We start from the raw sequence: 26,650 nt of genomic DNA, 5'->3' as shown, positions 1-26,650 counted from the left end.
ATGTCTTTAGTATTTATTAGCCTAAATAACTATCTAATAAATAACTAAACTAGCTGGTCCGTCACGTTTTTGGGTCTCCTTGAAACATTTCTGTTGTGTTGTGAGAAAATGCAGCGCATTTCATTCATTTGTTTGTGTTGTGTGAAAATGCAGTACGTTTTATTAGTTTTTTGCGTTGAGAAATTGCAGCATGTTTCATTAATTGTTTGCATTGTGTGAAAATGCATCACATACATTTAAAGTCAGAATTTATTTTATCTTTGCCATGATGACCGTAAATAATATTTGACTAGATATTTTTCAAGACACTTCTATACAGCTTAAAGTGACATTTATTTAAAGGCTTAACTAGGTTAATTAGGGTAACTAGGCAGGTTAGGGTAATTAGGCAAGTCATTGCATATTGATAATTAGTTCTGTAGACTATCAAAAATATATAGCTTAAAGGGGCTAGTAATTTTGTCCTTAAAATAGTATTTAAAAAATTAAAAACTGCTTTTATTCTAGACAAAATAAAACTAATAAGACTTTCTCCAGAAGGAAAAATATTATCAGACAAACTGTGAAAATTTCCTTGCTCTGTTAGACATCATTTGGGAAATATTTAAATGAAAAAAAAAATTCAAAGAGGGGCTAATAATTCTGACTTCAACTGTATTTTAAAAATGGGTTTGCTTTGTGAGGATTTGCAGCACATGTGCTGTCAAACGGATGAAGATCTTTTCTTAAATTGCAGCACGTTTAGCTCTCTCGGACACCGTGAATATATGTTATCAGTGGCATTTAACAATATTTATTGGATTTACTTTTTTGATTATTCGTTATGGTTTTCATTCAATTGTAGGTTTTTAAGTGATTTTACTGGACTTGCATTTTATTGTATAAATTATTTTAAATGTAGTTTTCATTAGTTTTTTAGAAAAGTCTTTAAAGATATTTCTAGTTTCAGTATAATTTTTTTTTATATTTGAGGGCTGCCAAATTACATAAAAATATTAACATTTACCTCAAGTTTTAACCCATCCACAATGCAGGTGACATTTACTTTTATATTTATATTTAGGTAGTACTGTGATTACTGAGAATTAAAAGCAAATGTTATTTTTTTGGGTGAACTATCACATTCAAATCATTTCAGTACTAAGTCAAATCACCAAGTAAGTCATCCTCACCTGTTGTGCCTGTGTGTTACCAGATATGAATTATTCTGGCCATCCTGCGCCTCCCCACCATCAGCCTCTTCATCCTCTTCATCAGAGACATGTGACTGTGCCAACCAGCGTCCCTCAGCAGCAGGTCTTTACTTTAGCAGAGCCCAAAAAGAAGCCTTCGCACCTGCTGTATTCTCTCGCCCGCAGTGCCCTCTTCAGGAAATGACAAGAAGATCCAAAATAATGCAATGTCACTGGACTACACATCTGTATTATGTCAAACTCATGCATACACAAGATATGTATATATTTATATACATACACGTAGATGTGTGTGTGAATGACATATGTGCCTCAGTATAAAGGCTCATTATTTAGCCTTAAGTTAGTGTGGAAAGTGTTAGTTATCTTTTTGATGTGTCATTTTATTTGTTTGTTGAAGAAGCTGCTTCTTATCCGTGATGTGCAACAAATGTGTGTGTCTTTTATGACAAAGAGTTGTATTCAGCTTTTTAGCAACATGATGTCTATAATTTTATTGCTTTACATGAGGCTGGAGCCTCAATAAAACACTAACATCTATCATGTCATTGTAAATAAACTTGAACCAAATGTACACTTTATGTGCCTGCAAGTGTTTAAATACATAAAATGTGAAGTTTTTAAGTGTGTTTCAATATTTTGTATTGTTCAAAGAGAATGGGTGTATGTATATAGGATATAAGTGAACACAAGGCTCACTGTCTGCACTGCCATGGATACAGTTACACTCTGTCAGGTGGAAACGGAGAGCCTCGTGTCGTTTACCTTTATTTCGCTGCTCACCTTCACGTCGGGCTCTCAGGCAGGTATTTTCTGTGGAAACCGGTTGGTAGTATGCCGGTTTGGACGTGATAAACGATCCAAATGAATGACTGTAAGCCATGGAAACAGCGAGAGAAGAAGGCGGACAGGGCGGCGAAGAAGAGGAGGCCAAAGAAGACGCCAGAAGTGTGAGTAAGAATGCTGAAACAAATGCTGATAGATTCCTTACGACGTTATGAGTGTATTTCAATGAAGATATTTTTACTCTCACTTAATGACCCTTGTGGTGGCCAATGTGATTTATTAATAACCACAATAGTATAGTAACTGTAAAGCCGCAGTGTAATTTCTGTGATGGGTAAAACTTTTGACCTCTGTTGATAATACGAAGTCACTAACGTTATATGATTGGCTTTAACTTTCTACATTTTCCAAAAAGTAACTGCTGTCCTGGAAGATAGGGGTTGTCTGTAAAGTGTTTTCCAAATGACACAAATATAGATTTGTCATCAACAGTGTACGCAAGTAATTTTCAAAAAGAGTGGAAATATGGAGTGAAATATGTAAAAAAATATATAATAATAAAAAAAAAAACATTTCTCTATGTATCTATGTACATCTGCATTAGTTCGATCCATTGCACCGTTCTTTGTTTGTGTTAACCCTTTATAGACGCTCCCTAATGTTTCCAGTCTAAAATTCCTCGGAATCGTTTCACCATGAAGTTTTTATCATTTGCATAATAGTTTGAAAAGGGTTTACGCTTTTCTTCATTAAGACTTCTACCCTATGATATCTCTGTAAATTAAATAAAGGTAATGAGATGGGATGACATTGTGTAAATAATGCATGACTGGAGAAACACAATGGCCTCATGGTGATGGCACAAAAACCACAGTTGAACAGTGGTTACCATTTTTAGGTTAACTGTCAGTAACCATTTTACATTTTAAATCTTGGATCTAAATCTTTGCTAATGTTCAGAATCAAAATACATTTCTCTGTATATAGACTGCAGTGCAATCTTTGCACACCAACATACACATAATAAAATATAATTCTATTATTAATGTGGCCTGGAGCCCTCATAAGCAGACCAAAATTATTTGCACCACAACTAAACTATTTGTCAAAATACATTTAAAAAATAATGGAAAAAAGTTACATTTTGAAGCCTCGTCAAAAAACAAAACAAAAAAAGTAAGTCTTTTTGCTTCAATTCAATTCAATTCAGCTTTATTTGTATAGCGCTTTTACAATGTAGATTGTGTCAAAGCAGCTTCACATAAATGGTCATAGTAATTGGAACAGTGTGGTTCAGGTTTTAGTGTTTAAGTTCAGTTCAGTTTAGCTCAGTTCAGTGTGATTTAATCATTACTGAGAGTTCAAACACTGAAGAGCAAATTCATCGATGCGTAGCTCTACCAATCCTGAACCATGCAAGGCAGTGGCGACTAGGGTTGTAACAATATACCGGTATGACGGTTTACCACGATTTGAACGTGCACGATTATCATACCATGAACAATTGCATATCAACGGTTTTAACCCTTAAAGACCGAGACAGCCGCCCGCGGCTAAAAATAAGTATTGCTCTTAAATGTTTAAAAACTTTTGATCCGCTGATCTGATTCATACAATTCAAAGATTGGCATAAAGAAGAGAATCTCAGCTTTCCAGTGCTGTATCACATAACATTCGCGGACTTTCAGAGGCTCCGGAATCAGTGCGGTTACGTCATCAACATTTGACAACGCTGATTTGACAAAGAAACGCTCGTCACTGTGTCTCCGGACAAATCAGACACGATACATTGATGCATTGTCCCTCCTCCATGCCCAGATTGGTTCAAACTCGCTATATCACAACCAATAAGCATAGGTTTCGCTTTTGTTTGTGGACCAAGCTTTTTGAACAACACTGAATGAGAGAAAGGCATACATTTATGCGCGGCTAAATAAAACGCAAAAAAAAAAAAGTTTTGCATGAAATAATTCTCATACTAAGTACTTTTGCATGCACAGCAGCACAGAAACATGACAAAACAGTGACACAGCAAAGACGAACTGCTGCTCTTGCTGTTTTCAAAAGACGCAAATGAAGGTGCAGCTGTTTGTCTGCATTGCAGACAACCATATCCAAATCCATATCCACAGACAACCATATCCATGCTGGCACATAAAACCTAAGGATGTTCCATATTGAATCTAGTTTCGTTATGTAACTATTTATAGTATAGTAAATATTTATATCTATTTTTTACTGAGGATTTGCACCATGTTTATTTGGACTTTATTTGGACTTTGACACATTATTTATTATTTTCTTATTTTTTATTTGTTCATTGTAAGTGGTGTTGTTTATAGTAACTAAAAATATATTATTTGGAAAAAGTCAAATTTGCTTTACTGTTCTATTATTTTGTAACATTTGTAACATACCGTATACCGCGAAACCGTCAAACCGTGGTATTGTTTTAGACGATTATCATACCGTGAAAAATTCATACCGTTACAACCCTAGTGGCGACAGCGGAGAGGGAAAAAAAACTTCACCTGATGGGAGTGAAGAAAAAAAACCTTGAGAGAACCAGACTCAGTTGGGCACGACCATTTTAATTTCTCCGCTGGCCAAAAGTCTTGTGCAGTGCAGAGCATAATCCCAAATGCCTCTGGGATTATGTCTTTTATAACTTTTTTTTTACTGTAGTGTCGAATTTATTTACATAAGCACAAGAGGACAAAATATTAATGTTTTTAACACTCTATGGTGTGACCATTTTTAATATTATTTTTGACAACAAAGTTTTATTAGTGAATGTATTTACTCGCATGAACTAATTACGATTAATAATATATTAACCAGTATAATAGTATTAACCATAGTTCAACATTTACTAATCCATTCTAAAAATCTAAATTCATGCTTGTTAATATTATTAAATGCACAGTGAGTTAACATCATGAGCTAACAATTAGGGCTGGGCGATTTGGCCAAAAATCTAAACTGAATGTGAAAAAAATCTGAGAATTGAACACTAACTCAATTATGATTTAATAAACGATTATTATTATTAATTTATTTATTTTTATCCTCATAGTTTACTGACAAGTTATGCTGACATATTTTAAGTTAATTGAAGGAAACACACACTATCTACTATCTATGATTATTTATTGAACATTAACGTTGAACAACTGAAATTAAAACACACATTGTCTAAAACCAACAGCAGCGTAGATATTTGAGAGTGCACAATACATTTTGTGGATAAACAGAGGAAATTGGCGTACAAACAAACCGATTTGCACGCTCGTAATACATGAATGCGCTCTCAACTTGTAATACATTCTCTCACAACATGTGTCACTGAAATAACGCCATATAGATCAGATATGGCTGCAAAGTGCTGGACTTTTTTTCAGTTCAGTGTGGTCACGTGACTTATGAGTTGATAGGGAAAGTAATAAAAAAAAATTGACCTAGAAAAATTGTAGCGATTGTAGGTTGTGAATGTCGATTTCGACAACTTTTTGATTAATCGCCCAGCCCTACTAACAATGAAAAACTCTGTATTTCCATAAACTTGGGTTAACAAAGATTCATAAATACCACAATAATATTATATTGTTTGTTCATGTAAGCAAATACATAAAAAAATACAACCTTAAGTTTTACCCCCAAAAATTAATGATAATGGCCAAAATCCATATAAGGATGTAATTGTTTAATGTAATTTTTCATTTAATTTGTTGTATGAGGTAACTGTTTAATGTTTCCATGTCTGTAACCAAATATTGAAAGCTGACCAAAGGATGACCCCCATGTCATGCGTGGTTACGGCCCTCACAGAATAGAATAGACTAGATAAAATGTTGTTCATATGATCTATGCTCAAGGAAACCCAGGCCTCAATGCGTCTATCATGCTGATAGACAACAGTTAGAGATTGTGGTAACAGTTCGTAATAATTTATTGTGTTGGAAATAACCGAGTCGCTTGTCCATGAGGTCATTGTGAGCTGGAGCGTAGTGGATTTTGTAACCCAGTTGTGTCTCTTAAGAATTACTGAGTGGCTTTACCATGTAACTCTAACCGCTCATCGCAATAATATCTCTTTGTGTTAATGCGGTGACACACACCTTAAAACCAAAACCCAAACCACTGTTTTCCAATATGTAAATTTAATTTTGGACTTAAAAGAAGAGTAAAAGACATCACTGTCACAGGGTCCTGAAATGACTTCAGCCCTTTGTTGGCATAAAGTGGGTGATATCTTGTGAGACTTCACACTGCAAAAAGCTTTTCTTTCATACCTAGTTTGTCTTGTTTCTTAAATAAAGAAGCATTTTCTAGACATATTGTTTTGTTTTCAAGAACAATATTAAATATTGCAACCTAATAACATAATATTAAATTCCTTGGTGACACGGGGGCTTAATAGTTAGTACTGTCGCCTCACAGCAAGAAGGTCGCTGATTCAATTCGAGGCCTGTCACAGTATCAATATATCGAATAATTGCACAAAAACATGGACATGAAATTAATCATTTTTGGTGACGCAATGTAAATCACTCGTACTAAAATACAATTTTAGCTACATTTTAGCTGATGTAGCTGACATTTTAGCTCTCTTACCTTTTACTTTGCACTTTTTGTTAACATTTATTATATTTATTCAGAATATGCATGTTTACATTCTGATTCCACTGCCTCATTATTAAATTGTTAAAATGACTACAATCAAATGAAATTAAACAAAATTAAATCTTAATGATAAAATATTGTGTTCTTTGAAAGAGTGTACTTGGATTTTGATGCTATTACTGTACAGTATATTGTCAATCTGGTATTATATATTGAGTGGCATAAAATGATCTTAAAATGACAATAATATTGTTTATCGTGATATATTTTGGTGCAATATATCGTACGACAAAAAAACGACATTGTGACAGGCCTACCCAGTACTGGGTTGCAGCTAGACCAGAAAAGACTAGAAAAGCTAGTACGTTCTTTCTTTTTGTGATATTGCTGTGCGTTAATAACTCAGTAGGTAGCCATATTCCTTATCATTGTAGATATTTTTGATAGTGTCATTGTGTATTTTTATTTAAATTGCCTTAGAAAATGTGAATAATATTAGATGTGTAAACATACAATGATGCAGACGTGCTAAACAACTTGTTGGTTTGTGTGCAAGTTAGTATGATTATTTGTTCTTATCAATGCGTTGCTTGCCATGTGTTGTTGATGTAAAATTTTATTCACATGTGATAGACATGTGATGGCTATCACCGCTCATACACAACAAAGCCTTCCGTGCTGCTCTGATTAGTGAATGTGTTATTAATGAATAAGTGTTTAAACTTTTAAACATGTCATTAAAAGTCACTTTTTTAAACATTTAAAGGTTAAAAATAGTTGGAAGAAAGATTAAGTTCAATTCAAAAGCAAAAATAAATGGGAATGAAACTAAGTAAAAAAAAACATGACTCACAAAATACGGAAAACTGCTAATAAATGGATATTTTTCAGTGTAGAATTGTGCAATAAAATATATAATAAAGTTATGATTACTAAAATCCAGGTAATCACATATTTCATTCCCCATTCTCAGTGATCAACTTTTTGTGTGTATTTTGTTGGTGTGTTTCAGTGCCTTTGTAGCATCGCGTCAGAATGTGATCTATATCTGTGGTTTCAGGTAACTGACGTGTCCGTGGAAGTGGCTACGGTGGACGCGACTCTTCATAAACTATGCAGAAGATACAACAGACGCAGAAGAAGACCAAAAAAAAAAAAGAAGAGGAACCCGCTGTTTGAGCTGCAGAATCTGGCCATCCTCATCACAGTGGTGGTGTTTGTTGTCGTGGTGATAATGTGGTCACTTCTGTGGGTGTTTATATGTAAGAAAACACATTCATGAATACACTTGTGCAAGTAGGTAAATATTATTGTAACTTAAACAATGAAAAATAAACAATGAAAAATGAAACAATAAAAGGCCATATAAGTACTTAAAAATTACACTTTTAAATCTGTTTTAAATATAAAACTATAAAGTGCATGATCATAATTTTAAATATTTATCCTTACTTTATTTATTTAAATGTCTTTTGTTGTTTTAGTTTTGAGTTAAAGTAATGAAATAATAAATGTTTCCTTATAAAATGTTTATGTATTTCTTATTAATCAGCATTTCAATCAATTACTGATTTTTCAGCATTTCTAAGCTATTTCTAAAAATTTAAGTATAAAATATTGAGGTTTTATTCATATAGTTTGTAATTACTTTATGTAATAATTCTTTTATGATTTATTGATATTATAATTCTATTATTTTCATAATAGCTGACCCTGAACCACAAAATCTTAAGTTGCATGGATATATTTGTAGTAATAGTCAGTAATACATTGTAAGAGTCAAAATGTACAGTTTTTTATGCCAAATATCATTAGAATATAATGTTCTGTAAAGACATTTAATGAATGTTCCATCATAAATGCATTTTATCTTACATTCGTATCATAAATAGATAGAAATTATTAGTACAATGCATTGCTAAGAAATTGGAATTTGGACAAATTTAAGGTGATATTCCCAATATTTAGATTTTTTTTAATCCTAACAAGCTATACATCAATGTAAATGTAACTTATTAAGCTTTCTGAATATATATATATATATATATATATATATATATATATATATATATATATATATATATATATATATATATAGAGAGAGAGAGAGAGAGAGAGAGAGAGAGAATATGGGGGAAATAAGTATTCACATCACCATTTTTCTCAGAAAACATATTTCTAAAGGTGGTGTTGAATTGAAATTTTCACCAATTGTTATCAGGAATCTTCAGGAATCATTCTTAACACATGAAGAAAGGAAGGTGTAAAAGGCAGTGAAAGCCCAGACAGCAGCTGAAATCTCTTTTAGAAGTTATTTAGCAACCCTCTGCCCTTCGTCACTGTAAATTAATATTCGCTGCTTCAGTCCAACATCTACATTATCAGGATGCAAGGTGAAACTAAAGTGGACATTTTAGCAAGACAATGATTCAAAACACAGCCAAGTAAACTCTCAAATGGTTTCAGAAAAAGAAAATCAGGCTTTAGAATGGCCCGGCCAATCACCTGAAGTGAATCCAACAGAAAATACAAAATAAACATCAGTTTAGACAGACAAAACCCACAGAACAATCACAATCTTTTTACTCTGTTGAAGTCTGTGGAAATATCACACCTGAGAAATGCATAACCTCACTGTACTGTATATATAAATCTCAGTTTACCAAAAATTACCCTCATGACTGTTTTTGTGTGTACACGTGACCTCTTTACAGGTTACTTATTTTTCACAAGGATTAAAATATACATCTCTGAACTGTGCACTCTGTGTTTTGTAGTTCGCAGAGAGAGCAACAGCGGTGTGTATTTTGCTGGTATGTTTCGTGTTGCCAACGTGGAGTTTATACCAGAGTATCGGCATGCAGACTCCAGTGAGTTTATGTCCATGGCAAACCGCGTACAGCATGTGGTGAGTGAACCAGTGTAAATATAAAAATAAAATATCTGTCAGAGCCATCATCATCACCCTCATCTGCATAATTTTGTTTCATTAAGATAACCAGCGTATACCGAACCTCATCAGTGGGCAGACTCTACAAACAAACCGTGATCTCTGATCTGAGGTACAGTTGCTTTAGTTTTTACTGTACAAAATGGAGGAAGTTTGTAATGTTGATAATTAATCAATTGTAAGTCTCATTTTACCAATCCGCTTTTATTTAGAAGTCTATTTAAAGTCATCACTATTTTCAAACCACATGTTGTTCCAAACTCATCGATTTTTCGTTCTTATTTTTAAGATAAATTAAGATATTTTAAACCCTCAAGTGCTCTTGGATTATTTTTAACTGACAGATTTTGTGTTGGATTTTTAGAAATTTGGACTTGATCAGAATAGTGTAGATTTTGGTGTCTCCAGAATGTGTCTGAATTTTATCTGTTTTGTGCTTGTGATTTTAAATGCAAATGAGCTGGCTCTCCCCGCCTATTGTTCGGGCATGTCTTCATTGATTTACAGGACATTAGTTAGTTCGATATGCTGTATATTACAAAGATACAAAAACAAATACAAAGTGTAACACCTACTGCTTCTTGAGGTACTGTTTTTCAAATATATACTTTATTGCACAGACAGGTAAAATACAGTAAAACACAACAGAGAACAACACATTGTCTGCATTTTTCATTTTTTTCATTTTTTTTTAAGTTTAAACTAGAACTATCCAACGTTATGTACCCATACCCACCCACAAACCCCTCAGGAGTAGAGAGAATCAAATAAGAAAACTATACAGACTCTTTTAAATGTACACAAAATAAACAATGAGACTATATATTAAAGTATATGGTCCAAAAAGGTCAGAAAGGGAAAGGAAATAGCATAAATAAAGTTCAGAAAGAAAGATCACTCAGCCAGATGGCACAGTACAACATGAAGACAAGTTTACCCCTGACAATCTCAGTCAGAATTAAATCAAAGAATTAAAGAAAAGTTAGAATGGGTCCAAGTCCAAGTTTTATAGAATTTGTCAGTAGAGCCCTGAATGGAATATTTAAACTTCTCTAGAGAAATAAATGAGACCAGTTGGAACAGTTTTTAATCCAAGTTTCTTTGCAAATCCTGTCTTGTGGAACTGATTATTTTTTGGTTAATGCAGAGACAAGATAGTAATTGCATGTCAGTCAATATCAGAGGGTGGGGAAAACCACACTCTACGTCACATGCAGTTAGCCTCTGTTTTTTAATCTTGGTTTAATTTAGGAAATTTCAAAAAAGACTTGCCCTTTATTTTTTAAATGTAAAAAGTGGCAATATATTTATTATAACTAATATATAATTGTAATGTAGTACCAAAATATTCCATAAAAATACAAAATATTTTTTTTATGTATAAAATAAAAATGTTTCTAAGCTAAATTGTACATTGGTTTCATGGAAAAAGCCGATTTCGGCTGCCTGAATCACACCAGAGGATTGATGAAATCTGAGATAGCTCTGTACCTCCATTTAAAGTTTACTTACCCAAAACTCAAATTCATTTGAATCAAGCAGTTTAATCCAAGTCTTCTAAAGAAATTATTAATATATATTTTTACAGTTTTCATAATTATAGTTCAGTTTTGGGTGAAACGACTTTGCTGAAGTCTTTGACTTTGCACATAGATGAAGAACAGTCCTATGTACTCAATAAAATGACTTTTGCTGCTTGTTCAAACTACTTATTTACACAAGTATGGTAAAACAACACAATTATATTTTTTTGGACAACCTAATTGTTTTATATTCAGTACACAAACATTTGTAATAACAGTTAAATTGACTTTATTGATTTGAATCAGGACAACATGAAGAAATTGTGTGGAACCCAGATATTTTTTTACAGTATGTTAAGAACAGTAGGAAGTTACGTAAAAAATGACCAAATTGATGAACTATCCCTTTAACATGCATTTAAGTCATCTAAATATGTTAAATAACTTTTCACTGTCATATTGTTTTTTATTTCTTAGTGTTGCTAACTGCATGTTAACATGTCACCCCATCAGTAACAATAATCAAGGTGGTGTGCTGGTGCACTTCTGGATGGTGTTTTTGGTTCCACAATTGAAGACACCAGTGGTGTGTGAGGAGTGTGTCAGTGCCATCCTGAGGGACTCTGTGCTTATGAGTATGAAAAACAGGTCTACAGTGGGCTTTCTACAGGGTCTTCCTGTCGACATTGACTCCATTCTCGTCAATGGTAACCTCTTTCACTGTTCAATGCTGTGTATAAAGTCAACTTGCACTTTTTTGAGAAATCTTAAAATTTGCCTTAAATTGAAAGTTTTCTCATCATTTACTCATCCTTCACTTGTTCCAAACCTGTTTGAGTTTCTTTCTTCTGTTGAACACAAACGATTTTGCTGAATATTTTGGGTGAATTATTCATTTAAAAATATATTTCCATGGTCAATTTCTGTTTTTCTTTTTTCCCAGTTGCTTTACGGTCAGATTATACATCAACAGCTGTGGGTAAGTCAAAATGAATACAAACAGGGAAATGCACACTACTGTTAAAAGGTTTGGTGGTTGGTAGGATTTTTTGTAGGATTAAAAATCTTTTCTCTTATGCTCATACAGAGCAAAAATAGTTTTTCTGTTATAATATATTTTGAACATTAAATTATTCCTGTGATGTCAAATTTTAGTTTAGTCAATATGGAAAACCGCTTTGCTGCTTAATATTTTTTTAAACAATATATTTTTTTTAATAGTTAAATAATTGAAACCTTTGGTAACATAAAAGTCTTCACTGTCACTTTTTATCAGTTGAATGCATCTTCACTAAGTAAACGTATATGTAAAAAAGTAAGCGACCCCAAACTATCAAACAGTACATATCTGTTCATTTGACATGCAGAAAACTTCAGAATGTCAATAGTTTGTTTTCATTGTAGTAAATGCTGAAATTAACAAACTAAGGTTATAGTAAAGTATTTTTCATTGTTCATTTTGTTAACTAATGCGATTATCTAGTGGAAACGTGTTGTAGGTTGTACCAGTGCACATAAATATATTTCATTTCAGCAAATAATTATGTGTTAATAGTTTTATTACTATTGCATTTTTTTAATGGATTTGCTTCAAAACTACACTACCTGACAAAAGTCTTTTCGCCTATCCAAGCTTTAGGAACAACAAATAATAATTTGACTTCTAGTTGATCATTTGATATTCATTTGGTATTCATGCTTGATTTATAATTATTTAATTAGGACAGTATGGTCTGACTTTATTATTAGACTAAAGTGTTGTCACCTAACATAAATAATGTACAGTATAGAACAATGACTGTAAAAAATATGGACGACGCGACAGCCCCTTTTCCCATTGAACGCCTTGAGGGCAAAACGCCTGCTTGACGGGCACAAACTGTCGCAAAAGACTGCTGAAATTGGAGCCTTGACATGCGCAGAAGGACTGTCTGATGGAGCCAGAGGAGGAGCCGCGAAAATGAGCAGAGTCGAGCTTCCAACCAAAAGCTTTATGTAAAATCAACCACGCCCCCCGAACTTCTCAGCATGCGTTTGCTGTCATATCAACACAAATGGATGTAATAACGTTAACAAATGTGAGGGTTTTATATATCCAATCGCGCCAGCTCCGGGCCGCAGCGCAAGTCGCGGCGTCGCGGGCTGATTCCGGCTCGCATGCGGCAGCGCCGGCTCGCTCGGCCACCGCATCTGGCTCGATTGACTCGGGCTGGAATCGGGCAGTGAGTCCAGGCATCCGGAGTAGGTCCAGCAGAGGTAGTCAGTCTGAGCTCTGAGGGGTAAGTCTCCGGCAGGCGAGAATCTAGCTGGAACTGGACCGAGTGTATTTTGCTATCTGGGTGGCTAGGCGTACGTGTATCAGCAAACTAATAAAGCCCGAAAAAAAGCCCTGACCTTAGCGAATAAACAGTGTTCCACCAGGATCATGTATGTCAGAAACTGTAGTTTACTGCTGAACTCATTTTGTCATGGTAAAATAACACAGAAATCGAATAATAACACTTCAGTCTTCTGCCGAAGCTCAGACGCGCTGCTTTGGGAAACTGTCAATCACCGCTGTCAATCACGATGACACGCCCAGCATTAAATTACTGCTAAAAACAAACTGTTTACAAAAATGAAGATCTGCACCTATTTCAGCACAATAACCAGTGCCTTAATCGACCTGAACCATCTTTCGGGACATTTTATTGCAAGTGTAATAATTTTTTTTTATTTGGGCTCAAGTCTCCTTCATTAACACGGAGGAGGCGGGCTTTATGACTTGTACTGCAGCCAGCCCCCAGGGGGCGATCTAACGGCCGAGACCTTCACTCAAACGCAGGCTTGCGGCACACTTGGTATAGAATATAAAGTCTTGGTGCAGTGGAAAGAAGTAATATTGTGTATAACTCTCATGAGCTTGGAGGACTGCATCCATACTTCTCTGCAATGACTATGTAATGGGCAGCACTGTGAATGTCTTGATACCTCATGCTGTTGATGTTGCCATCCACTCTGCAGATCTTTTGCATGCCCCAATATTGAACGTAACCCTAAACCATTTCTCCTTCACCAAACTTGACTGATTTCAGTGAGAATCTTGGATCCATGCGGGTTCCAGTAGGTCTTCTGCAGTATTTGTGATGATTGGGATGCAGTTCTACAGATGATTTATCTAAAAAAAATCTACCTTCTGCCCCTTTCCAAATGATCAACTAAAAGACAAGTTATTATTTGTTGCTCTTACAATGACAAGACTTTTGTCAGGTAGTGTAGTGTTCGACCAATGAAAGTCAAACTGATTGTTGGTAATGTGGTTCATTCAATAAAAATGGACCCAATCAAATGCATATGATGGGACCTGTAATCGTCTCTCTGTATACACAGGATCTCAGTGTGTGGATAAGCTGTACGCAGGTGTTCCTGGTGTGAATGTTCCCCTCAATGTGTTTTCCTCATGGGGAGGCTTGAGCTGCTACATCAAACTGACAAGTGTCCCAGGTTCTGTCATCCAGCTCACTGTGAAGAGTTTGCGCCTTGATCCGAGTGACTGCATTTATGATGCCCTCATTGTATATGATGCTCTGCTTCCCATGAGAGGCATGATTCTGTACAGGTTAGTAACAGAAAGGAGTGGAATATTTACTTTCTTATCAGCCTGACTGAAATGTATTTATTTTAAAACATTTCTCATTTTAAAGATGTTCTTAGAGTGGGGTGTGAAAAACGTTTCTTAGGGAATGAGTGGGCTTGACAAACCACCTGTAGGACACACTCTCTACTCTCCGTATACACCATACACTTTATTATCAACACTCAAAAAAAATATTGTGCAGTTCTGAGTGGGCTTGACACACCAACCTTAGGACACACTCTTCTCTCCGTATGCTTTTAGGAATTTATAAAATAACTTGTACATGTTATAGGATTTATACGGCAACTCTCTGACAATTTGTAGTGCTTCTTTTATCCTCACTTGTAAGTCGCTTTGATTAGAAGTTTCTGCTAAATAAATGTCTCATCTGATCTCATTTTCGTCCACTTTTCCGGGGCCGGGTCATGGGGGCAGCAGTCTCAGGAGAGAACCCCAGACTTCCTTCTTTCCAGACACTTTTCCAGCTCCTCCAGGGGGGTCCCAAGGTGTTTCCAGGCCAGCCAAGAGACATAGTCCCTCCACAATGTCCTGGGTCTTCCCCGAGGCCTCCTCCTGGTGGGACACGCCTGGAATACCTCCCTTGGTAGGCGTCCAGGAGGTATCTGAAACAGATGCCCGAGCGCCCGGGTGACAGAGCTCCTCACCCTATCTATAAGGGCATGGCCACCAAGATCTTGTCCTTTCTGTCATGACCCAAAGCTCATGACCATAGGTGAGAGTAGAAACGTAGATAGACTAGTAAATCGAGAGCTTTGCCTTTCGGCTCAGCTCCTTCTTTACCACAACGGACTGATACAGCAACTGCATTACTGCTGCTGTTGCACCAATCTGCCAGTCAATCTCACGTTCCATCCTTCCCTCACTCGTGAACAAAACCTCAAGGTACTTGAACTCCTCCACCTGGGGTAAGGACTGCAACCTAGAGATGGCAAACCACCTTTTTCCGATGGAGCACCATGGCTTCGGACTTGAGGTGATTCTCATCCCTGTCACGTCACACTCAGCAGCAAACTGCCCCAGTGCATGCTGAAGGTCCATGTTCAATGAAGCCAACAGAACAACATTGTCTGCAAATAACAGAGATGAAATCCCGTGGTCGCCGAACCGGACCCACTTCAGCCCAAGGCTGCACTTTGAAATGTTGTCAATAAAAATTATGAACAGAATTGGTGACAAAGGGCAGCCGTGTCAGAGTCCAACATGCACTTAAAACAAGTCTGACTTATTGCCAGCTATACGAGCCAAACTCCTACTCTGTTCATACAGGGATGAGACAGCCCTTAACAGGGCGCCTCTGAACCCATACTCCCACAACACCCTCCACAGAATGCTACGAGGAACATAGTCGAATGCCTTCTCCAAGTCCACAAAACACATGTGAACTGTTTGGGCATACTCTCATGAACCCTCAAACTCCTTGATGAGGGTATAGAGCTGGTCCAGTGTACCATGGCCTGGACAAAACCGCATTGTTCTTGGATCCTAGGTACAACCCCCTGCTCTTCACTTTCGTCTTTCGTGCACAACGCCTCTCCATCCTCGGGTATCATGCTGGATCAGTTATCCCGATCTGTTCCGGTACCTCACAATTCACAAATTAGGCTCTGATTTTTAACAGTGGAAACAGCCATAAAAAAGGGTACCACTCAATGGAAACGGGCCAAAAGAAGTACGTCAAGTACATGTCAACTTACACCAACCCTAAACCCCAAACTAACAGTTTAATTTTAATCTAATAAGAATTTGTTGACATGTAAATGCAATGTAACTTAAATTCAACGGACCATCAAAATAAAGTGTGACCAAACCTTTTTCTAAAAACAAAAAAAAAAATTCCACCAAGAAACATTGTCTTTAATTCTGAAAATGTTAGAGATCTTTCTAGAAATATATGATTGACAAAATGACCAAGAAAATTGGCAAAGCTGTTGCATTCTCCTAAAATAAACATTTATTTCTAACGATGTGTATTTTTAATGTGCATTTTCTTGGAAACTATTAGGCTCTCACATTCTCTCACAAATTATTGCTCACAAATTGTGCACTCTATTGAGAACTAATGGCATTTCTTCACAAATGCATTGAAATATTTATTTTTCTTTCAATGCCTATTATTTTGAACCAAACAAAATTGCCAGTTTTGCTAGAAAATGCACAAGTATTCAAATCAAGTCTCAAGTATTCGAGTCCCTTTAATAAAGAACAAAATAATTATCAAACAATGATATTATGATTTTGTTTTTTTGAAAGGTTTTGTGAATCAGTGTCAGCCCCAATCTCATTGGTCTCTACCTCCAATGTCATGCTGCTCTCCTTCAGACTCACACAAGGCAGCAAGGTCTTCCGAGGATTTTTCCAAGCTCTTATGGAAGAGCGTGAGTCCATTCGTTAAATTACACCCATATTTATGTGTCTGATGCAGTCCTGAGCCCCTTTTATCTTTCCCATGCAGAGTGTATTAATATGATAGCATTGCCTGATGGCCTAGGCGATGCTGGAACGATAACCAGTCCATTTTACCCCAGTCTGTTGCCCCGTCTGTGCTCCTGCACCTGGATGTTTCAGGTACTGCATGCGGACAAAAGCTTTTTTCAATGTGCAGCAATAATGTGACCAGAATCCATGTGATAAGATGGTTTTTGTTGGTTTTGATGTGTCAGGCGGTCAGTGGTTCTCTGGGTGTGGCTCTCAGGTTCCAGAATTACATGCTAAAGCTAAAAGACTCACAGAATTGTGAACACGGCTGGTGGAAAGTCAATGAGATTATGTGAGTGCTATTTCACCAAATTATCCTTAGATTTTTGTGTGGAAGGAACACTTTTTTGAAAATATTATCATAAACGGTTGGGTTTTAACATTTTTTTATTCATTTAGCTAATTGCAGGGTCTGGCGGGAGCACTTTTAGCTTAGCTTATCTAAAATCATTAAATCGTATTAGACCTTAATTAATTGTAATAGAATCTCACTCAAAGTTTAGATGATTTTCCTATTTAAAGCTTGACTCTTCTGTACTAAAGCCGTCTCCACACGTACATGTTTTTTTTTTTATGTATAACCAAAGTTTTCCCAACTTTAATAAAAAAAATATCTGTCCATGTGAAAACGCAAAAATGCACTGTGATGCATGTTAAGAGCATTCCGAACCAACAAGTGGAGATAATGATACTTATGCTAAGTTCACACCAAACAGGGAATTAAGTATTTGTTTGAGTAAATTGCACACAAGTCAATGCAAACGTGTGAACAAAGGCGGATCACAGCCAAAGGATCGAACCATGTAAAATACGTAAAATGTTTGCTGCAAATGTATTGGATTTGTCTCATTTGCATCTTCCGTGTTGGGGGTAAATCCAGGTGTGTTGGACAATTAGGAAATAAAAAACATTGCGCATGTTGACGCAGTGAGGTGAAAACTCGCTGTAGCTGGAAGTCATGGTGGCACGCAATCGAAATGTAGAAGTCCACCGCTTGAGAGAATTCCAAATAACACAGTTACTGTATACTTTGGTTCCAGCCACAGTTTGATTAGTTGTGCCAGATTTCCTAAATATATATATATTGCACAGTTGCCATTGTCAGTTGGCATTTCTGTGTGGAGTTTGCATAGTCTCCCCGCATCCGCGTGGGTTTCCTCCGGGTGCTCAGGTTTCCACACAAGTCCAAAGAAATGCTGTGTAGGTGAATTGGGTAAGCTAAAATTGTCTGTAGCGTATGTGTGTGAATGAGAGTGTATGGGTGTTTCCCAGTGATGCGTTGCAGCTGGAAGAACATCTGCTGCGTAAAACATATCCTGGATAAGTTGGCGGTTCATTTAGCTGTGGTGACCACAAATTAATTATTTGTTTTTATTCTGTCTATTCAGTGTCAAGAACGGTGGTGGTGGGGTTCATAATTTTCACAATGGTATTTTATTAGTTGTTGGTTTAACCATGGATGAGGTAATGGCTGCTATGTTATTTTCTTTTCAATGACGTTTCTTGTCACATGTTCAAAAACAACAACCAATATTGCATATCTATAATTTATATAATGGGTATAATTAAACAATACTTACACTATAACGTAGATTAGAAGTGTAATAGAAAAAATATATATTTTTACGCCATTTTGAATTTTACTCGAATACAAATACAAATACTTTTCCCCCCTCAACAAATACAGATACAAATACCGGCTGCTCCACACATCCCTAATATATATATATATATATATATATATATATATATATATATATATATATATATATATATATATATATATATATATATATATATATACTGTATATATATATATATATATACATACAAAATTCCCCAAGTGAATTATAATATTTAAAACAATTGTGCTATATTTACCTTTATTTACTATGAAATATGTCTAATGTAAAATTATGCCAAACTAGCCGATACAATGTTTCATTGAGGCTTTCACATTTTTTTAACAAGGTAAACTATTTTGTACCAATTTTTTTTGGTTACACCACATTGACATTCTTGCAATAATCACCTAGAAATTATCTAAAAATGGATTAAAACCAAAAAATTAGACTTGGTCCTCAAAATAGAGAATGTATGCAAGTAATTTGCTTATTTATTTTCAAACTGTAACCTACTTGAATTTATTTAAAAGACATGGACACAAAAAAATGAGCGTCACGTCATTGACCCATATATATATATATATAAATGCATATAGGAAAATGCATAAATAAAAAGTGTGGTTTTGAAAATATCAGTGTTCATGTGGACTAAGACTGACAGAAAATGAAAAGTTTTAGGAATGTCTAGGAACTATACTCTCATTCTGGTGTAATGATCAAGGAACTTTGCTGCCATACTATGGCACTGCATATAGCTAAACTAAGCTAAGCTAAAAGTGCTCCCACCAGACCTGGAGATTGGCTGAATGGGTTAAAAAATATTACAACTTTTTTACCATTACCATTAAGAGACTTATAAAATGAGATTATTTCCAAAAAAGTGGAGTGATCCTTTAAAGCACATTGTTGAAATTTGCCATTAATGCTTTAAAAAAATAATTCACGCTTTCTTTTACTCACACAATTTATGTTTCCTTCTCTGAAACAAAAATGTTGACAACACTTTATGCATTTTCCCATACAAACCCCAAAAAATACCCCATAAAAACAATCCACAGAACACATTTTGTAGCACAGAAGCCCAAACATATATTACATTATGATCAGTAAATATTCATGTTTCCAGTAAGTGATATTCTTCAGATTACACACTGACTTTCAACATTATGAACTTGTGTAGAAATAACTGTAATTTGATTTACAGATACTGTGGAAATTACGTTGACCACTCAACCGTCTTCCGTATTCCTGCGCAAAACCCTGAAGTGGTTTTCCGCTGCAGCTCACGAAACGCTGACCAGCCCTTCAGTGCCACTTACAGCAGCTACAACACCAGCCAGCGTAAGAACAATGGAGGAAATGCAGTTTCAAATCATTATCATTCATCAGTAGAACATTCAGACTTACAAGAAAGAGAATAGTTATTTGTCGGAAAAATGACTCCGAATGTACTTACTCTGGTCTTGTTCGTGTCTCCCAGCATGTCCAGACACCCACTTCCTGTGCTCCACGGGTCTGTGTGTGGAGAAATCCAAGCGCTGTGATGGACTGGATGACTGTCAGGATGAAAGCGATGAGATTTTCTGTTGTATGTTGACCACGAAATCGTGTAGTTCTAATATAGTAAAACAAGTCAACTTAGTAGGCCACTAGGGGGCCTCGACCAACTTCTAGGGTTGCCCCCATAAAAATCAGTTAGTTATAGTAACACAACCTCAAAATATAAATTTTATGCTGTTTAAGATAGTTCCTAATCTTGTTTTAGAGGTTATCCTATAGGCTCATATCCATCCATACAAGGTCAAAAAAACATGTAGCATAATCTCTTCTCTCTGTGTCTGAAATGGTTTGTTAAATTAATTATTCTCTCTATTTCTTGTCTCTATAAATCTGCTCTGCTCTGATTGGTCATACAGTATGTCAGACACAGTTTGTTGTGATTTGTCTGCCATTTGCAGCTAGAAATAAAACAAACATTACACATTTAAATTTTAGCACCTCCTTAATACTTAGACAAAATATGAACAGTAAAAATGGTGTCACTTTTACCATTTTAATTTAAATGTGAATTCATCATTAGGAAGTGCGTTCAAAGAGATTTGTTTTTGCAAATTTGGCAATAAATATCTGTTAGAAAAACTATGTAGGCTTGTACACCAAGTAAAGCAGGAAGAAATAAAGAAAAAGGAGTCTTTAATGATTGAGAACAATGCATTTTTATAATATCAAATGAGTATTTCTATGAATATTCTGCGTTTTATCATACGTTACGTTATCTCTGTTCCACAGCTAAACCTCCTAAAATCTGTGGTGGTACATCCCCTTTGCACCCATTATACATTTGTAATGGAGAGATGGACTGTTCCAGTGGTAAAGATGAGACAAACTGTACTCAGGGTAATGTGAAAGCTAAAAAATCTGACTTTAAGATGTGTCAGTTGTATGTTCTGTAATTAATATGTTTGATGTGCAGAGACTAGCTGTTCTGGAGTCAGTTATCAGTGTGACAATGGAGCCTGCATTCTTAAGAAAAATGCAAAATGTGATGGCTTTCCTGACTGCTTTGACCAGAGCGATGAAAAGAACTGTGGTAAGTTTTACTGTGGTAACATCCATTCAGATAATCACTCTTGATACCGGTTTGCAGACATGAAATGAAAGAGAACTGATTTTTCATAGTTTTATGTTTGTTTTAGATGTATTTTATAATTAATTAAATTCCATTTAAACTAAAAAAATGTCATAGGAACCAAACAATGAGCATTAAAGTAGCTTTAAATCAGATGTAAATCATAAAATTAAAGACACTTGGAGAAATCGTTCACTTCTTTTTTTATATATAAATGTGAAATCTGTTTCATGGTTCACATTTATTATTCTTACTTTGTAAACAAATTGCATCCTAATGTCATATTGCTGCACATCCTTTAAAGAGTGTCCAAAAGTTTAATTAAGGGCACCAGTGTTTCATGAATGACTGACTAACCACTCAACCCAAAATAGCCTTCATGGTCCCATGATGATGATATTGCTGCTTTTATCTTTTGCTTTTTAAGGTTTCTTGAACTTTGTATAATTGTTGACTTGATCATTTGATCATGATTCATTCTCTTGTACACTCAAATACACAAATGTACTGTACACAGTATCTGTCACAAATCTGGAATAATAATGATTTTTATTGTTTGTTGGAAGTCTCTTATGCTCACCAAGGGTTAGGTGCATTTATTTGACCAAACCTACAGTGATGGTAATATGGTGAAATATTGCAATTTACAATATCTCTGTTTATTTAGTGACCACATACTGTACTGATTTAACGCTCAGATAGATAGATGGAAGGATGGATAAATAGATAGACAGACAGACAGATGGATCGATGAACGGACAGACAGACGGGCGTATGGATGGATGGACCGATAGACCAATGGATGGACAGATAGATGGACGGACGGACGGATAAACAGACAGACAGACTGACAGACAGACAAAATAATGGATAGATGGACAGACGGACAAGGTAGGTGGATGTATGGATGGATGGATAGACGGACGAACAGACGGATGGATGGATGGATGGATGGATGGATGGATGGATGGATGGATGGATGGATGGATGGATGGATGGATGGACAGATAGATGAATGGATGGACGGATAGACTGATGGATAGACAGACAGACGGGTGGATGGATGGATGGATAGATAGATAGATAGATAGATAGATAGATAGATAGATAGATAGATAGATAGATAGATAGATAGATAGATAGATAGATAGATAGATAGATAGATAGATAGATAGATAGATAGATAGATGGATGGATGGATGGATGGATGGATGGATGGACGGACGGACAGATGTACAGACAAAAGGATGGATAGACGGACGGACGGGTAGGTAGGTGGATGTATGAATGGATAGACGGACGAACAGACACGGATGGATGGATGGATGGATGGATGGATGGACGGACAACTAGACAGATAGTTGGATGAATGGATGGATGGATAGATAGATAGATAGATAGATAGATAGATAGACAGACAGATAGATAGATAGATAGATAGATAGATAGATAGATAGATAGATAGATAGATAGATAGATAGATAGATAGATAGATAGATAGATAGATAGATAGATAGATAGATAGATAGATAGATAGATGGACGGACGGACGGACGGAAGGATGGATGGATGGATGGATGGATGGATGGATGGATGGATGGATGGATGGATGGATGGATGGATGGATGGATGGACGAACAGACGGGTAGGTGGTTGGATAGACAGACAGACGGACTACCAGACAGACAAATAGTTGAATGAATGGATGGATGGATGGATGGATTGATAGATAGAGAGACGGACAGATGGACAGACAGACAGATTGATAGATAGACAGATAGACAGACAGACAGACAGGCATACAGACAGACAGACATTTACATTTTACATTTAGTCATTTAGCAGACGCTTTTATCCAAAGCGACTTACAAATGAGACATACAGACAGAACAGTCTCAATCTCACACTTAATCTCACCTTTGTCACACACACATGCTTTTGTCTTACATTTCCGTATGATTTGTAGCCTGTGGCAAACCCACCCATGTAAAACGTGTATTAGATGGCACCAGCCCTCAGCAGCGTATTGTGGGTGGAGTCAATGCTGTGGAGGGGGAGTGGCCATGGCAGGTCAGCATGCATTTTTCTGGTCAGCTGTATTGTGGAGCTTCAGTCCTCTCTGATGTGTGGCTTATTTCCGCAGCACACTGTTACAGCAAAGAAAGGTGAGAAACATCAGATGCATCCATAAATCATTGAAAATCAACATTTAATACATTTTGTTAGTGTTTTCATACAGCATGTGTGATCTTTGATGCTTTCAGGTTGGCAGATCCACGTATGTGGATGGCTCATTTGGGAATGCTGAACCAGGGCAGTGCCAAGCATGTGGCCGAGATCCGTCGAATTGTGGTGCATGAGTACTACAATGCAAGAAATTTTGACTATGATATTGCCCTCCTGCAGTTGAAGAAGGTCTGGCCAAGCGGACTGGAACAATATATCCAGCCTGTGTGCCTGCCGGCCCCATCCCAAATCTTTACTGAGGGACACCGCTGCTGGGTGACTGGCTGGGGTTATCGTTCTGAACAGGGTAACAATCTCAAAATCAAGGAGAAACCATGTGCTCCGCTGTTTAAATTTAAACATTTTAAATACGTCTGCATTTAGTGAAACATACAGTTTAAACAGTACTACTGAGAAGTGTCATTTTTAACATTTTATGTACAGTAATAACAGGCCGTAGCCAGCCTGGTAAAATGGGTGGTTTTCTATTTAATTATAAGATTTAATTACTGCATTTAGTGACATTTTAAGCACTATTTTTAGCTGGATTAGCTTGTCGGATGGTGATCATAACCACACTTTTCATTGTACCAAAATATTTCCTAAAGATTTAGAATAAAGAAAATAAATATTTAAATGTTTAAAAAATATTTTTAAAATAAAAATGTGTTGCAGCATATTTCATTAGGGAAATCATGAAATCTGTTAAAGGTTTAAATTAAAAACTGTACTCTATTGTCATTTAATAGGCAAACAACAAACTGGCCGGCACATTTTAATTTCCTCAGTCAGAATTTGTCCATTTGAATGTTGAACAATTAAAACAGTAATAATAATAATAATAATGTAGAAATAATGAATTTTCTAGCCTATCTTGTTAAAAAAGTTTCTATCGTATCTTGTAAAAGTACAGAAATAGCTTAATTAGTATTAAAATTTGGTCATTTTTATTTAAGATTTAATATAAACGTTCATTATAAAATGTTTTCTCTATTTAACAACAATATAGTAGGTCAGTAGTGAAAGATGACTTCACTTATGTCAGATTCTGCTTGGTCTTAAAACCTCTGAAAGGTTATTTTTACAATTTATGATGGCATTGCAGTCAAAATAGGACAAATGAGCTCATATATGGGACAAATTCTGGACCTTTATCAGTGGGGGTGGGTCTTTCGAACCACCTGAACCCCTCCTGGCTACGGGCCTGAATAATATTAAACTACATTAAATAATTAAGTTTTAAATATATTTTTATATTTTTAAATGTTTTGTACCGTCTCTTAAGCTCACTACAGCACACTAATGCATATGATCAAACACACAAAAGCAGTATTGTGAAATAAAAAAAAAAAATTTTAAAATATAATTCAAATAATTTTACTAATAACATTTATTAATTAATTAATAACATTTCTTAATATTTATTAAGTAAATATCATGCTCAGCATTTGATACAGTAAAAACATTTCATGAATCAGTTAAATTCTGCGTTGGCATTTTTAAAATATTTTTTCTAAACAATAACATACAATAACTTGTAGGGTAATGTATTTGGTTGTTGAAAACTTGAACAGTAAATGCTGAAAAATGATTAAGATTGTTCTTTTGTTGATTGTTTTTTATTATAAATGTCAGACAGTTAAAGGATTTCACAAAATGTGTTAAATCAGCTGCACAACGGGATTGACATGCTGAAAATCCTTTAAAATTGATAGATATAAAGATTTGACATTTATCGCGATAATTATCACTATCAACTGATGTGAAAAAAAGTATCGTGATATTTTTTTTGCCATATCGCCCAGCCCTAAATAAAAGCGTTATTTTTTGTTCAATCTTACTCCAGAATTTTGAATGACTGTATTTTCTTGCTCAAATGTTTAGCAAATATTTTTACAATTAAATAGCTTATTTGTTTTCTGTTCATACAGATAAGGTACTACCCACAGTTTTGCAAAAGGCGGAAGTTAACGTTTTAAGTCAGAGTGAATGCAAGAGAAGTTACGGCCCTGTGTCGCCCCGCATGCTGTGCGCTGGTGTGCCCTCAGGAGAACAGGATGCCTGCCGGGTGAGGGGAGATAATGGGCACTGGACTGGCTCCTGCTTTATGAACCAAACATAAGCTTAGGATCTCATTTCAGACCATTATTAAAAGTCTAACCTTCCTCATTGTTCAAAGTAAGCCGACTCTGGAATTTCACATAACCCATTTGTGTTTGCAGGGGGACTCGGGCGGTCCTCTGTCTTGTCAAGCACAGACAGGCAGCCGCTGGTTTCTGACTGGCATTGTGAGTTGGGGTTCTGGCTGTGGCAGGCCATACCTTCCCGGAGTTTACACCAGAGTAGCCAAGTTCATAGACTGGATACAGAGACATATTCGTGATGAAAACTCATGAAAAACAGCCAAGTAAATCCACCTCATAATAAATTCTGGTAATTATTCTCACTCAAAACTAGCCATTTTCACCTAAAACTGTTCCACAGCAAGCAAATGTGTTACATTATGGACTGTCAGTGATGTTAGACTGAATATATTTGTCTTGAGGAAACTGAATGCAGTGTATTTAAAAAAGAACAAAGAAAATGTTCTGAAGTTAACACAAAAAAGTACTGTATAATAGTGAATCACCACTTCAAGGATGTTTTGTAAAATGGCCGCTAAACTGGACATCAAGACTTCAATTCCAAATCTTTGGGTTTCATGCTGAATGTTCAATGCTGAACATAAGCAAACATTAAAACTGGTTTTGTATCTCCTTGCTAGAGGCAGCTGCATGAACTAATGGCGATATCAACTTTTAAGGTTATCAACTGCCCTTGTATTTGTATTGTTGCCATTTCAATTCATTTTAAACTGGTAGCAAGAAGATTTTGTCAGGCTGCATATAATGGACATTGGTTATGCTTGTGTAAACAGCACATACAAACTAGAAGAGTAAAGTTTAATGTTGGTTTGATAAAGCTACATGAGTTAGCCTGTTAA

General features: G+C 35.8%; 3 protein-coding genes across 8 annotated transcripts in view; 2 read left to right on the top strand and 1 right to left on the bottom strand.

The window, feature by feature from the left end:
- The window catches only part of spata13 (spermatogenesis associated 13), a 37,269-nt gene extending 35,502 nt beyond the window's left edge, over positions 1 to 1,767 (top strand). For all 3 annotated transcript variants that reach the window (XM_087309479.2, XM_087309481.2, XM_087309480.1), the window contains exon 14: positions 1,196 to 1,767. In XM_087309479.2, the coding sequence (XP_087165605.1) occupies positions 1,196 to 1,377 (182 nt within the window). In that variant the 3' untranslated portion in view covers positions 1,378 to 1,767. The remainder of the gene's footprint in view (positions 1 to 1,195) is intronic.
- ropn1l (rhophilin associated tail protein 1-like) overlaps positions 1 to 26,650 on the bottom strand; it is a 193,175-nt gene that overhangs the window by 154,974 nt on the left and 11,551 nt on the right. The window lies entirely within an intron of this gene.
- On the top strand, positions 1,196 to 26,650 carry tmprss7 (transmembrane serine protease 7). Of its 4 annotated transcripts, XR_015524928.1 has the most exons (19): positions 1,196 to 2,143; positions 7,663 to 7,864; positions 9,380 to 9,510; positions 9,597 to 9,664; positions 11,589 to 11,782; positions 12,019 to 12,054; positions 14,445 to 14,673; positions 16,963 to 17,087; positions 17,165 to 17,277; positions 17,373 to 17,479; positions 20,017 to 20,153; positions 20,293 to 20,400; positions 21,102 to 21,209; positions 21,286 to 21,402; positions 23,408 to 23,511; positions 23,585 to 23,606; positions 23,706 to 23,974; positions 25,599 to 25,735; positions 25,890 to 26,650. XR_015524928.1 is itself a non-coding variant. In XM_087309514.1 (18 exons), the coding sequence occupies exons 1-18, from the start codon at positions 2,075 to 2,077 to the stop codon at positions 26,061 to 26,063; spliced, it is 2,286 nt and encodes a 761-aa protein (XP_087165640.1). In that variant the 5' UTR covers positions 1,196 to 2,074; the 3' UTR covers positions 26,064 to 26,650. The 4 variants fall into 4 exon arrangements, 2 of the variants coding, with proteins under 2 accessions (XP_087165640.1, XP_087165639.1); XM_087309514.1 differs by lacking the exon at positions 23,585 to 23,606 and having other exon boundaries at positions 23,848 to 23,974; XM_087309513.1 differs by having other exon boundaries at positions 1,879 to 2,143; positions 23,408 to 23,606.

The sequence above is a fragment of the Danio rerio genome, chromosome 24, assembly GCF_052040795.2.
Source record: "Danio rerio strain M-AB ecotype USA chromosome 24, GRCz13ab, whole genome shotgun sequence".
Classification (NCBI taxonomy): Eukaryota; Metazoa; Chordata; class Actinopteri; order Cypriniformes; family Danionidae; genus Danio; species Danio rerio.
This window is presented reverse-complemented; position numbering and strand designations above follow the sequence as displayed.